A 14117-nucleotide genomic window follows, 5' to 3' on the forward strand; every position below is an offset into this window, starting at 1 on the left:
TGGGCGGGGGGACCCCCTCCACTTGGCCTAGTGGGGGGCGGGCGTTCTGAATCTGCGGGGATAAGAAACAGGCAAGATGGCATGCGTGCAGCCCGGGTTCGATCCTCAGCACCATATACAAACAAAGATGTTGTGTCCGCCGAAAACTAAAAAATAAATATTAAAAAATTAAAAAAAAAATGCTGTTAAGAACATTAAAAAAAAAAAAAAAAAAGAAACAGGCAAGAACGTCAGAGTGCCAGGAATCGGTGGGCTCGCGGGCCAGCATGCGCTGTGTTGGGCCTCTGTGGCCTCACCTGGCAAAGCAGAATGCAATGTCCATGTTTGAAAAGTTCAGGAACAAAGATGACGGTGATGCTGTAGGAGATACTTGTGTGGTGACAACAGCAACAACCACAATTGTAGCAGACATCTATTCCATACTGAATTTATATAATATGTGTTATAGAAATCATACTAAAATTTAAAATTTATACTAAAATTTATATGACTTAGACACTGTTGTAAGCACTTTATGTAAATGTATATACTTAGCCCCACAGAAAACTTTTGAAGTAGATATTATGCCCATTTTACAGACGAGGAAACTGGGTACAGGAAGCTGAAATAACTTGCCCATAATCTCACCAAAGTGAGCTGGGATTTGAATGTAGCAGAATAGCTCCCAGTCTGCACCCCTCAGAGGCTGAGCTCTATTCTCAGCATGAAGAGATGAGCTGGGCTCTGAGGCCAGCTGTTGCTCAAAAACAAGTCTCCAAAAGCACAAGCAACAAAGGGAAAAATAGATACATGAGAAACTTGTGCTTTAAAGAACACTTCAAGAAAGTGAAACAAACCACCAATGGGAGAAAATAGTTGCAAATCATGTATCTGCTCTAAAATGTCCTGCAGTAAGTTGCAATATTTGCAGAGACAAATTATCCAATTTAAAAGTGGGCAAAGGATCTATTCAATTTCTCCCATGATTTATGAATGCCAAAAAGCACAGGGAATGTTACTTAGCCATTAGAGAAGCGCAAATTACCATAGCAAGTAATCTTATTGACTCAGGAGACTGAGGCAGGAGGATCACAACTTCCAAACCTGCCTCAGCAACTTAGGGAGACCCTAAGCAACTCAGTGAGACCCTGTCTCTAAAATCTCAAAAAAAAAAAAAAAAAAAAGAGCTAGGATGTGGCTCAAGGTTAAGCACCCCTGGGTTCAATCCCCAGTACCAAAACAAAACATAAACCCCCCACAGTGAAACCAGGAATGTAATTAACCCAGTGGGAAAATGTGTGCTTCACATTCTTGAGACCCTGGGTTCAATCCTCAGCATTAAAAAATAAAAATTAAGTAGAAACAGCTCCCCACACAATGAGATACTCCATAAACCTAAGATGGTTATTAAAAAAACTAAAATAAAATAACAAGTGTTGGTGAGAATGTAGACAAACTGTCACCCTCATACACTGTTGGTGGGAATGTCAAGTTGTACAGCTCCTGTGGAAACCTGTCTGGCAGATCCTTAAGTGACTGAACAAAGAGTTACGTTGTGACCCAACAATGCCACTCCTAGGTATCTGTGTACCCAAGAAAAATGAAAACAAATGTTCACACAAAAGCTTGCACACAAATGCTCCTAGTAGCACCATTCATAAAAGCATCTCATGAATGGATTAAAAATGTGGTATGTTCCTCCAAAGAACAGTACTTGACAAAAAAAAGAAATGAGATACATGCAACAATAAGGATGAACCTTGAGAATATTCTAAGGGAGAAGAGCCAACTGCCAAGGCCATGTATGGTATGATTCCATTTATAGTCAGCCCTCTGTAACCACAGCTTCTGCATCCATGAATTCAATCAAAATTAGATAGAATATATCAGGAAAAACATTTCCTCTGTATTGAATACATACAGACAAAAACTTTCTCTTCCTTGTCATTATTCTCTACGCAATACCATATAACATTGTGAACCTAGAAATGATTTTAAGTACCCGGGAGGATGTGTGCAGGTTGTATGCAGATAGTACACTGTTTTACACAAGGCACTTGGGCATCTGAGGATGATGGTATCAGAGGGAATCCTGGAACAAATCCTGTGGATGCCAAGGATGGCTGTATTTAAGATGTCCAGAACAGACAAGGCTGTAAATTAACAAAGCACACTGCGGGGCTGGGTTGTGGCTCAGTGGTAAACAACTTGCCTGGAACACGTGGGGCACTGGGTTGGATTTTCAGCACCACATTAAAAAATATAATAAGGGCTGGGGATGTGGCTCAAGTGGTAGCGCGCTCGCCTGGCATGTGTGAGGCCCAGGTTCGATCATCAGCACCACATACAAACAAAGATGTTGTGTCTGCCGAAAACTAATAAATAAAAATTAAAAAAAAAAAAAATATATATATATATATATATATATATATATATATATATATATATATATATATATATAAAATAAAATAAAAGTTTGTATTCATCTACAACAACTAAAATAAATAAGTAGACTGATAGGTGCCTCATTCTGGGGAGATGGGAGATTAGGACATGACAGGATATGGGATTTCTTTGGGGGTGATGAAAATATTCTAAAAATTACTTAGGGGTGACAGCTGTGCACCTGTGAATCTACTAAGCACACCGCACAAGTGTGGGGCAAGATGTGGCATGTGAGTTACACACCAGTGGAGCTGTTCCCACATGAACAGACTAGCGCAGCTATAACTCTCTGATCTGGGGCAAATCTCTCTGGGTTTGTTGAGTTCATTGTAAAATAGAGAAATTCGAACTTCATCAGTCAGGAAGTACCTCCCCATCCTAAAGATCCAAGACCTGATTCCGGGTCAGTTGCTGACCCCTCATGTATCTCAAATCCCTGGCTTTTTTTCTCAAGTTCTTCGTCTGTGGAATGGACCCTCAGCTGAAAGGAAGAGGGATCTAAAGACCTGGGACTTTTGAAAAGTCAGCTGCACGTCAGCCCCAGCTCTCTCCTCCAGGAAATGAAGGGAATCCCCACAGCCCAGCAGGGCAGAGGGCAGGAGAGGTGGGCTGGGCACAGGCCGGAATACCTCACACCCTTCAGCAACTGCAAGGTTAACTAGTACCTGGTGTGGCTGGGACAAGGGCTACCAGGGGTTAAACAGTTCCTACACATTTCCACAAACATTTATCCAGCACCCCTGTACTGAGCTGTGGGCCAAAAGGGCCAGTCTCCGGGGATCTCCATGGGTATCTTAGCCTGGGACACTCCATCTGAGGACTGTCTGCTAGCAAGATCCCCCTGCCTCCCAGAGCACTGCATGGCCTCATCAGGACACCACGACCCCCTCCTCCTGGCCTCCAGGATCCACCTGGTCAGCCAGAGGGGATGGGCTGGGCTGCCTCCAGTGCCCACAAAGTGTCCCAACCTGTCGCCGCCTCAGCATCCTGGGCATTAGAGACTGCTCTCCTGGAAAGGGGAAGCAGACTCATGGAGTTGCCCAAAACGCAGATCTGCAGGGTCCAGGACACACCGTGCCATCTCCATGTGCAGCGATCCCAAACCCAGAAAATCCTCCCTGCACTAGTCCCCCTCCGGTGTCTCCCAGTGACAGGCTGGGGAGAGGGCTGCACCATGCACTGCTCCCTGCTGGGTCCTGGCACCTGCTCTACCCATGACCCTTCCACATTCACAGGAAAGCAACCAGGGCTTTTTTTTTTTTTAGTCCTTGTTGCGGGTCCCTTGGCCAGGAAGGGGCCAAAATCTAGATTCCCATCCAGGCCTCTGAAGTGCCCAAGTCCCAGCCACATATCTCAGCCAGCTTCCTGGGCACTTACAAGGGATGTCTACAGCCCGCCCACTGAATCTGACAGCCCCCATGGCTCACCTTGACTGCTCAGGATGCTGGGAAGTCAAGTTCATTATCCCATTTCACAGCCAAGGAGCAGAGTTAGTGAGGACCAAGGCCCTGCTGGGCTACAGGCTGCAGGGGTGGGAAGCTGCTTTGGGTCCTGAGTCTTTCTGCCCAAGAGTCTGTTCTTCAATCCTGTGGTGCCACCTCACCCTGTGGGGCAGATCTGACTATGTCCATCTCACAGGGCCCTGTCTGCAGCCAACATGGCCCAGCTCCCAAGCTGGTGAATGCGACTCAGACTCAGGACACCACATCCCCCTCCTCCCCCTGCAAAGGCAGGATGGGAGAAAGAAATCCTGAGCCCAAAGCTTCCTCCCCCCATCCTCCACCTGACCCGCGAGAGCAGCTTAATGTTTCCATATAAAGGAGACAGGGCTTAAGGTGCTTCAACTTTGTGTCAAAGTCACTGTTTAATCTGGGGCTAAGAGGCCCCGCCCTTGGGTACTAGCTTGTCCCCCACAAATGTACACACACCTTCAGCCTTCCCCTGAAACCAAGGAGTCTCCCCCCATTTCCCCCAATGAATGGGGTCTGGACAGCAAGTTGACGAGCAGAGACTGACAGCAACGAGTGTGGGGCTGAGGCAGACAGAGCAGCAGACTCAGAGCCAGGCAGGAAGGAGCGTTGAGGAGCCCTGAGACAGACCGACCCAGAGAAAGTGCAGGAACTCAAAGAGGGGGCTGAGTCGGAGAGGGACAGAGAGAGGGTCAGAGACCCAAAGGGAGCAGGGACAGAAAGAGGCAGGCAGACAAGAGCAATTGGGGAAAAGAGTATGGAGATCATGTCTTAAGAAACAGAAAGAGATGGGCAAGGAGGGGCTGCCTGACAGGACGGAGTGGTGAGAAGGCAGGAACCAAGGGTGGACTGTAGGGTGGGGAGGTCTCCCCGGCTAGAGCACCCTTGAGATGGTGGGGAGGCATGGGGTGCGGGGGAGGGGTGGGGGTGTTGGCTCTCAGGCCCAACCTTGCATGGAGGTACATACCTGGGAAGGCGGCCCACCCCCATGCCCTGTGCTGGGGGCTCCTCTGCCTGGGCTGAGGGGCTGCAGTCTGTTCTCAGCCTCCAGGGCCTGAGCTGGGCACCCAACCTGAGTCCACAGCAGATCAGAGGACTGGGTAGAGGGGGCGGGAGCGAGGCCAGCTCAGAGCTGCTCAGAGCTGCGGAGGGGGGGCCAGGGAGGCTGGCCAGGCAGGGCAGCTGGGCTGCAGCCCAGGCAGGCTGGAGAGGAGCCGGTAGACAAGAATGGGTGGGGGGCAGGGAGGCAGCAGTTGGGGCAAGGAGACATGGAAAGATAGGGAGGGAGTACAGCAGTTTAGGGAACACAAAGAAGGAACGAGGTGAAGGAGACAGAGAAGTGGTGGCTTACTTGCCATCCCCGCCCCCCCCACCCCCATAAGCTATAGTAAGTGGCAAAGCATTTATAAGACACTTTCACCCATCCAGAGTGAGTTGCAGATTAATAAAACTCAGGGGAAGCAGAACTGAACAGCACCCAGAGGTTGAGGGTAGGACTGCAGGGAGCAGTGTCATCCTACGGCCTCCTCCAGCAGCTGCTGGGGGGCGGGGGGGAGACTAGCACAGCAGCCTAGGAAAACTGGGTGCCACCTTTGGCCTCTCCAGCCACTTCAGTCTTCTCCCAGGGATGGGGCTGGAAGGACCAGATTCTCAACAGCACTTCAGTCCTCATTTGGGTCCTTTATTGCCTCTTTGATCTTCCTCCCCCAACAGTACCAGCCCTCAGCTCAGGGAGGAGAGGGCTCCCTACTGACCCCCTCACTGGGAATTCCTGGCCAAACCCAGCTGGCTGGAAGACAAGGCGCGGAACCAAATTCCACCAGAGGAGCCCATACCTCAAAGTTGGTCCAGTCATGGTAAAGCCCTTGAAGTCCCTGGGGGAGACCAATAGTCAAAACTAGGTCCTGGGGCAGAAGTCAAAGGGTCAAGCCAGGTGACAAAGCTGACAAGAATTCCATATTCAAGCCACAGTTGGCTAATCAAGTGCTCTGATGGGTGGAGGTCTTTGCTGGAATCATCTTTGGTGGCATGGCTTCGCAGAGCCAGAGTCAAACCAAGTCCTTCAAGGGAGCAGAATCCATCTTTTCTGCTCTCCATGGGCCAGTTAAACTAAGCCCTTCTTTTGGGAGGCTACTCAAGAGACATGAATGAACCCCTTCCAGGCAAACCAACTTCAGCTTCAGTTCCCAGGTAAAAGGCAGGGCTGGAGGCCGTGGGGTTGCCTCAGACGCTGATGGTGCGGAATACGGTGAAGCCAGACAGAGCGGTGCTGACCAGGACCCCCGGGCACTGCGGGTGCCAGTGCAGCTCCTTCAGGTCCGTCTCACCCTGGTGTACGAACAACAGCTGCTGTGGGAGGGACGCCAGCCCAGGGTCAGCCTCCACGTCGCCTGCCTCAGGGTCCCGCTCCACAGCCAGGTCCCACTGTGTGATCTGGTTGTCTGCACCTGAGGCTGCAAAGACCCCGCTGTCCTGGGGGTGCCACTCAACAGAGGTCACAGGGGCCACATGTTGCTTGAAGGTGGCCACTGGGGAGCCAGACTGCGAGAAAAGATGGGAGTCAAGGGCTTTGAACACTTCAGCCTGAGCATCAGGGTTCACACACGGTGTTTACCCTTAAGCCCCAAGCCCACAAAAGGTAGATGGCACAAAGGACAGCAGCAGTCCCAGGGGCTGTGGCTTCATCTGCAAAGCATTTCTCAGCTCTGGGACACCGGAGCACTGTCCCTGCCCACCCCTCAACTGCCTCATTTTCCCTTCCCATAAAGGAGGGGTGGTCTCCTAGTGCTGTCCTCACTGGTCAAGGCCAAGGCCTCAATAGGGCAGTAGCACAGCTCCCCAAAGCTCCAGGCCATCATCAAAGGATGACAGCACCTGTGTTGGGCAGAGGTGCTGCTGGAACGGGCATCTCACTAGCTGGGACTGGTCCATTAATGGCTCTGGGCCTGCTGGCCTGGAAGCTTCCCTAGAGTGATTCTACAGAGTTGATTAAATTGAAGGGGAAAAAGAATTACGATGTGGTGGTGCAGGAAGGACAGACAGGTGACGCCCTGGCTCCATCTAGAGGGACATCAGACACTGCGGTTTCTCCTGCCTAGGGGGCCTCTTAGATCTACAAAGTCAATGCTTAGCTGTGACATTACTTCTGCTCCTGTCCTTTCAGTGCCCAGTTTCCTCCCTTGCAGTGAGTGAGACGGACCCCAATTCTTACTTGGCCAATGCTGTAAAATCTACCAAAACACAACCCACAACTCCTGGAAGCCAGCCTTGGGAACTTGGTGAGACTGTGTCTCTAAGTAAAAAATGAAAAGATGGGCTGGGGATGTAGCTCAGTGATTAAGCGCTGCTAGGTTCAATCTGGTACATCCTGTCCCCACCAAAAGAGGCTGGACTGGACTATTTTAGGAGGGAAAAATCTACAGATCCTGGTGACTTCAGGGAAAATACCTTGAACTGCCGCAGGTCCCAGACCTTGAGGGCCCCATCATCCCCACCACTGAGCAGAAAGGGCTCCCGGCGACTCCAGCTGATGACGTTGACATCCCCATCATGGGCAGTGGCTGTGGTGAGCATGCAGGCCTTGCCAGGGGCAGCCCGGATGTCCCAAATGCGAATGGAGGCATCAGCAGAGCAAGAGGCAAACACCTGAACAAGTGAAATAATTCTGAGTGCTCAGATGTACCTCCAACCCTCTCTGAAGACAGGAACTCATCTCCCAGCTACTGTCTTTCCATACGCCCCTGATTAGGACTTAGCCTACAAACAGAATCTCTCAGACCCCAGTTCAGTCCCCTCCTCCCGAGGACTCCAGGTCCCTATCCTGCCCCATATCACCCCAGGCATCTAAGCCCCCAAGTCCTCCCTCACCGTATCCTCAGTTGGGGACCACTGCAGGTCCTCCACGGAGCGTGTGTGGCCCACAAATGGCCGCTGGTCCACATGCCAGGAACCACCATCTGAAGGTGTCCAGAGGTGAATATTCTTCTGACAGTCACCAGTCAGCAAGCGACCTGGGGGAGTCAGGAAACTACCTCACCCCACCTGTCCACAGCTCCCTACCCTCATTGGAGTCTAACTACCCCCTCCTGCTGTGGACCTTGTTCCCTCACACCTCCCCAAAACCATGTGAAAACCCCAGGACTCACCAGGTACCCGGGAAGACCAGTCCAGGGCAAAGCCCTCACCCATGTGGCCAGCAAAGGTGAAGATAGGCTTCACTCGGGCCTGCTCATCCCGGAGGAAGACTGCCATGGCCTGGGGGTCATCTACTACCTGCAGAAGCTGCCGCAGTGCAAACACCTCCACCTGGCCCTTCTCTGACCACACTCCAGCCACAGGTTCTTCACCTAGCCACGACACCTGCGGGAGAGGGGTGCATGAAATAGAGAATAGGAGGCTCAGGGTGGGACCACAAGCTCCCAGCAGCCCTGAGATTCAGAACTACAGTTCCTCAGATACCCAGGGTTGGCACTACTAACTCCCCAAAACCTTTGTAGGAAAGAGATCACAACCTGCGAGACCAGTTTGTAACTGGATCAACTCCCCAGACTACAGCAGAGGTAGATAGTGTGGGTGAGAGCACAAAGCTCTGAGACGCCTGGGAATTGTGGCTGGCTAACTCCTGTCCGCTGTAGGAGCGCGATCAGACTCTGCTGGGGCCACAATGGACCCAAACTAAGTTGATGCTGCCTCCGTGAGGCACCATGGCCAGCTCCAGCTGAGGCTTCCGCTCTTCTTCATCTTCCAAATGCTGAGGGATCACAGGGGTCAGTCCTCAGATCATTTTAACCCTGTGTGTTGCTCACTGGAAGATATCATCCAGCCTCAAGGCTTCCAGCACCCCCTAACCCTGACCTCTTTCTTCTTCCACCAGCTGCAGCCTACTCCCCCAAGTGCTCTCCATCTCAGGCCCAAAACTTCAGGACTCCTGGTTTCTTCTTTCTCATATCTAATACTCATGCTGGCTACACTAAAAAAGCACACTCCCAACCTGTTCTCTTGACCTCTATTGTTGACACTCACTCTCTAGTGATTTCATCTTTCCCTTGAATTACTCTAACAGCTTTCTCTAGCCTTCAACCTTTAAATTCTACAGCACTCAGAGGGAGCCTTTTAAAACAAATGTGAGATTCTGTCATTCACTGCTCTAAGCCTCCAATGGTTTCCAATTTTTCCCAAGTAGAAGCCTAAGTCCTTTTTTTTTTTTTTTTTTTTTTTTTAATCATTTGGGTGGTACTAGGGATTGAATCCAGGTCTGCTCTACCAGAGCTATACTTCTAGCCCTTGTTATTTTGAGAAAGGGCCTCACTAAGTTGCCAAGGCTGACTTCAAACCATCCTTCTATCTCACCCTCCAGAGTTACTGGGATTACAGGTATGTGCCCCTGTGCCCAGCCTGAAATCCAAGTCCTATTAATGCCTAAACAATCTTTATCCTCTGTGCCCCTCCTCCAGATCTTGCAACCATCTCCCAACCACTCTATTCCAGATATCCTGGTCTCCCCAGCTTCCCTTGAAAGCTATCAAACATGACAAAACCAAGTCCTTTTGCACCTGATTTCCAGCACCCCCTAAGCCTGACCTCTTTCCTCTTCCACCAACTGCAGCCTACTCCCCCAAGTGCTCTCCATTTCAGGCCCAAAGCTTCAGGACTCCTGGCTTCTTCTTTCTCACATCCAATACTCATGCGAGCTACACTAAAAAAGCACACTCCCAACCTGTTCTCTTGGCCTCTCCTGCTGACACTCTACTGCAAATTTTGCCTGCAAACCTGTTGTAACAGACATCATGGGCTCACTCCTTTACTTCCTGGGGGTCTATTCAAAGGGCACCTGCTCATTGAATACTCTTAATGATGCTCTTTAAAATAGCAATGTCTCGCCAGAAACACTACCCCCCTTATCCTGCTTAACTGAAATTCTTCTCCACAAAACTTAGCACCTTATGACAAACTACACAGGTATCAATTTCTTCTTATTCCTTTCCCCACTAGCATGTAAATTTACAGGGCCAGAGACTTTTGCCTGCTGTTAAATGCTCAACATTTATGGGTTGAGGGAGGTGGGAGGGAAGAAGTTGCAAAAGGTGTTTAACATTGTTAAAGTGTGCTAGAAAACTTCAGCTTACCCATTTTAAAAAAAAAAGCTCAACATTTAGGATAATACCTGAAGCATAGCAATAACTTACTGGAAACACACAGGACAAGTTTTGGGTTGATACTGCTCTAAATGCTCTTCATAGTGTACTATTTCATTTTATTTGTGCACCTATTTGATCACAAGATTTTTAACGGTGAAGTAAACAAACCTCTAAATCCCAAAACCACACCTAGGTAATCACTTAACAAAAAATATCACACATTAAAAATAGATGCTCGTCCAGGGCACTATACATTATTTCATTTTATCCTCACATCAGTTCAATAGGCTAAATTTTATAATTCTTACCATTTTACATATAAGGAAAGCAAAAGATATAATAAATAATACCATAATTTAAAACAGTACCTAGCACATGACAATTACAAAGTCACATGCCAAGTACTTTTCTAAAAGTTGAAGGGCATGAGGAGGTGCCCAAAAAATCTGTGCACATGGTGGGGTTTGACATCCTCAGAGAACGCAAAGTAGATTACTGGGACTATACATACCCGAACTCGGTTGATGCCACCATAGTGAGGTACCATGGCCAGCTCCAGCTGAGGCTTCCGCTCTTCTTCATCCTCTTCATCTTCCTCCTCCTCATCATCATCACTGTCCTCTGAGGATGGGGATTTAGTCCCATGCAGATTGTGCATTCGAAGTATCATCAGTCTGGAGGAGGTATGGGATGAGTCAGGCAGTCAATATCAAGATGTTGGTGAATGTCAAGAATTACAGCAAAGGGCTGGAAGCCTGTCATGCCAGCAGGGAGGGTGAGGCAGGGGGATCATGAATTGAAAGCCAGTCTCAGCAATTCAGTGAAACCCTGTCTCTAAATAAGATGAAGAAAAAAAAAAAAAAAGGCTGGGGTGTGGCTCAGTGGTTAAGTGCCTCTGGGTTCAATCCCTGGTACAAAAACAAACAAACAAACAAAAACAAAAAGGGCAAAAAGGAAGCTGGAAACTCAAAGACTCTTGGGTCCCAGTGAGGCAGAAACCCTAACTCCTTGGTCCTGAGGATGGAAGCTGTATGTGGAAGCTCAGACCCTTGCTCCCAGGAAAGAAAGCCACGGATCTCACTCACCTGTTGCTCTGGGAAGTCTCCGCCTGTGTCCCCGCACACAGGTAAAGTGTAAGAGGAAGCTCTGTCCGGTTGTCTCCCAGGTGATCTCGGACTATGTCGAAGCTGAGACAGGGGGCACCTGGGGATAGAAGGAAAGAGGATTTAGGATGGGACAATCTCAGCCTCCACCTTCCTCAGGGACCAACCATCTCCTGTGTGACATAACCTCTCCTAAACCTAGCTTACTTTCTTTTTTTTCCTTTTTTTTTTTTTTTTGTTTTTTTTGTACCAGGAATTGAACTCAAGAGCACTCAACCACCGAGTCACATCCCCAGCCTATTTTTTGTATTTTATTTAGAGACAGGGTCTCATTGAGTTGTTTAGCGCGGTTGCTGACGCTGGCTTTGAGTTGGCGGTCTTCCTGTCTCAGCCTCCCGACCAGCTTTCTTTTTCTGGGCATCTATTCTAGGTTTTTTGTTTTTTTTTTTTGGTGGTGCTGGAGTTTGAACCTGGGGACTTGTGCATGCAAGGCAAGCACTCTACCAAATGAGCTATCTCCCCAGCCCCCTTTTTAAAAAGATATTTTTATTAGTTGTTGATGAATTTTTTTACTTATTTGTATGTGGAGCTGAGAATCGAACCTATGGCGTCACACATGCTAGGCAAGCGTTCTACCGCTGAGCCACAACCCCAGCCCTCTTTTAAGTTTAATGCTCAGGACCAGTCCCTTCCTCAAGACCAGGGAGGAGTCCGGGCCCTCAGTCCTACCAGTCTGCGCACGATGGTACAGCACATACGCCTCCTCATCCATGACCAGCTCCTCTCCTTCGCGCAGCGGCGGTCCCCGGCCGGGCAGGTAGACCTGGGGCGGTCCCTCAGAACCCGCGTCCCGAGATTCGGCCTCCATGGGTTCCCCAGTCTCACACGTGCGGCGCCTTCCCTTGCGCGCAGCCATCTTCCACCCTTCTCGCTGCCGTCGCGAGGTAAGAGCGTCACTTCCGGGTCTCGCTTCCTACCTTCTAAGGTTCGCCCACTGCTCGGTTGCCCTGGAAACCTCGCGGACCACCAATTAGAGGGAGCGGAGGCTTGAGAGACCCATAACTAACACACAGCGTCCGAGCCCCAGGAGAGGACTCCGCGGCTACGGAAAAACTGTGTTCCGCGTGACCTAGGGCGCCTTTCCCGTGACGATAGCAAAGGCTCGTGGGAGTTGTAGTTTTACAGGGGGCCGCCCCCCAACCCCCATTTACTAGAGTTCCGAACCCGCCTCCATCTTCCACCTTTCATTCCCAGGGCTGTCTTTCCACTTAATTAATTATTCATCTATGCAAACTCGAGCACTTACTGGCAGGGTGACTGAGTTTCTGCTCCCTGAGGACCCATAAAGCCGGTTTCTTCTTCTCTTCCCGTTATGATGGCTTTAATTTATTTCAAAAGTCTCTAGTGTAGACAGGCTGGATATTATGTGTAAGTTAGTCGGTTAAATCTACCCTCTAGGGACAGTCAATTGCCTAACCGGCGTTTACACTGCAGCTCTGGTCAGCCAGCACTTACTCAGAAAGTCCACCCTCTGGAGGCAGCTATTACAAGTGCGTTGGCTCTCTTTATCGCCTATCGGTACCAGCAGTTTGGTTAATTGGCGTAATGAAATGTTAGAAATAGATTCTCATTGGTGAGATTAACGGCATCCAAGGGTGGGGATTGGCTGGGATGTGATAAGACTCTCCGTGCTTGCCTGAGCAGGGCATTATGAATCTAGCAAGCCTTGTTGCTTGTGGCCATAGGAAATGGGACCCTGAGTTTGATCCTGAAATGTTTCTCTATACCGGATTTTTCTCACCACTCTTTTGAGGGCTCTCTCTGCCCTGGCCCACTCTCGACCTCTTTCTCCTCAGTTCTTTTCCCACCTCCTTTTCCTTGGTTTTTCTCCACGTCCCTTCAGAGTCTGTTCTGATTCTGTCTCCTCTTCCCCTGTGGGACATTTCTCAGTTTGTTTTCTCCAGAGAAGTTAAGGGGGACTAAGGGACAGATACAGAGCTCAGGCTTGGACTGAGGTGGCATAAAAACATGGTTTATTCCAAACACTGCGATGTGGAACAGGAGCGTGGAAGGAAGGTTGGTGGTGAAGTGTGAAGATCCTCCCCTCCACAACCCAGCCCCAGACCCTGCTGGAGATCTGGGAAGAGGAGGCTTTGGTGGGGGGTCTGCTGGGTCATCACTGAAGGATCACAAGGGTTGGGTTTAGAGAGGATGTGGTTGGTGACACTTGGAGTGGTAGGGAGATGGGAAGGGTGGAAGTTTGGGCTTGAGGGGGTTTGGGATCACTGAGGGACAGGGGGAGGTGGGGCTTCCGTTGGAAACAGGTCGTAGGTCAAAGTAGGAAAAAAGCCAACGAGAATGGAAAACAAGGAGGGGTGGGGTGTCAAGGTTTGACATCAAGGGTCACAGTCTGGTTGGGGCACAGTCTGGGGTTCGGGTCACAGTCTGGGGTCGGATGACCATTTTAGGTGTCGGAAGTCACAGTCTGGGGTCAGGGGTTTCTGTGTGGCGGGGCCAAGGTCTGGGGTCACAGTTTGGCGAACGCGTCTCACAGTTTTGAGTCCCGATGGATGAAAGGTTAAAAACGGGCTTCCCCGGAGGCGTGGCTGGGCCGGGGAGCTGCACAGTGATGTGGGGACCACGGCCCCGGGCGTGGGGGCGGGGCGCGGGCGTGGCGTGACCCCCCCACCTCCCGCCCCATCTGGTGACATTAAAAAGCCCTTGTCGGGTTTTAAAAAAAAGTCGGGCGGGCTCCACGACCCCCCGCCCCCTCCCGCTCCCTCGCTCTCAGGCTGGGTGAGATCTGGGCAACCAAATCCCCTCTGGCTCGTGGTTCCCCCCAATGCAAGGGGGCGCTACTCCAGGCGGGGTACGGTCAGTTCCATTCCTTTTTTCCCAACCCACGCGGGTCCTGTCTCTTGAGCGCGCCCCCTCGGGCTGTGGCCTGCGCTGACCGAGGGGGCAGTGGGGCCCCCTGGGCCGCG

The 14117-nt window shown here is 50.3% G+C and overlaps 1 protein-coding gene across 1 annotated transcript; it reads right to left on the bottom strand.

Annotated features, from left to right (window-relative positions):
- Positions 1-5553: 5553 nt before the first annotated feature.
- On the bottom strand, positions 5554-12069 carry Grwd1 (glutamate rich WD repeat containing 1). The gene is made up of 7 exons (XM_076838252.2): positions 11863-12069; positions 11116-11233; positions 10542-10704; positions 8039-8252; positions 7761-7903; positions 7341-7538; positions 5554-6434 (listed from the first exon to the last, which is right to left on the bottom strand). The coding sequence occupies exons 1-7, from the start codon at positions 12047-12049 to the stop codon at positions 6117-6119; spliced, it is 1341 nt and encodes a 446-aa protein (XP_076694367.2). The 5' UTR covers positions 12050-12069; the 3' UTR covers positions 5554-6116.
- Between the last annotated feature and the right edge of the window lie 2048 nt (positions 12070-14117).

Source organism: Callospermophilus lateralis, chromosome 18, assembly GCF_048772815.1.
Source record: "Callospermophilus lateralis isolate mCalLat2 chromosome 18, mCalLat2.hap1, whole genome shotgun sequence".
In the NCBI taxonomy this organism is placed as follows: domain Eukaryota; kingdom Metazoa; phylum Chordata; class Mammalia; order Rodentia; family Sciuridae; genus Callospermophilus; species Callospermophilus lateralis.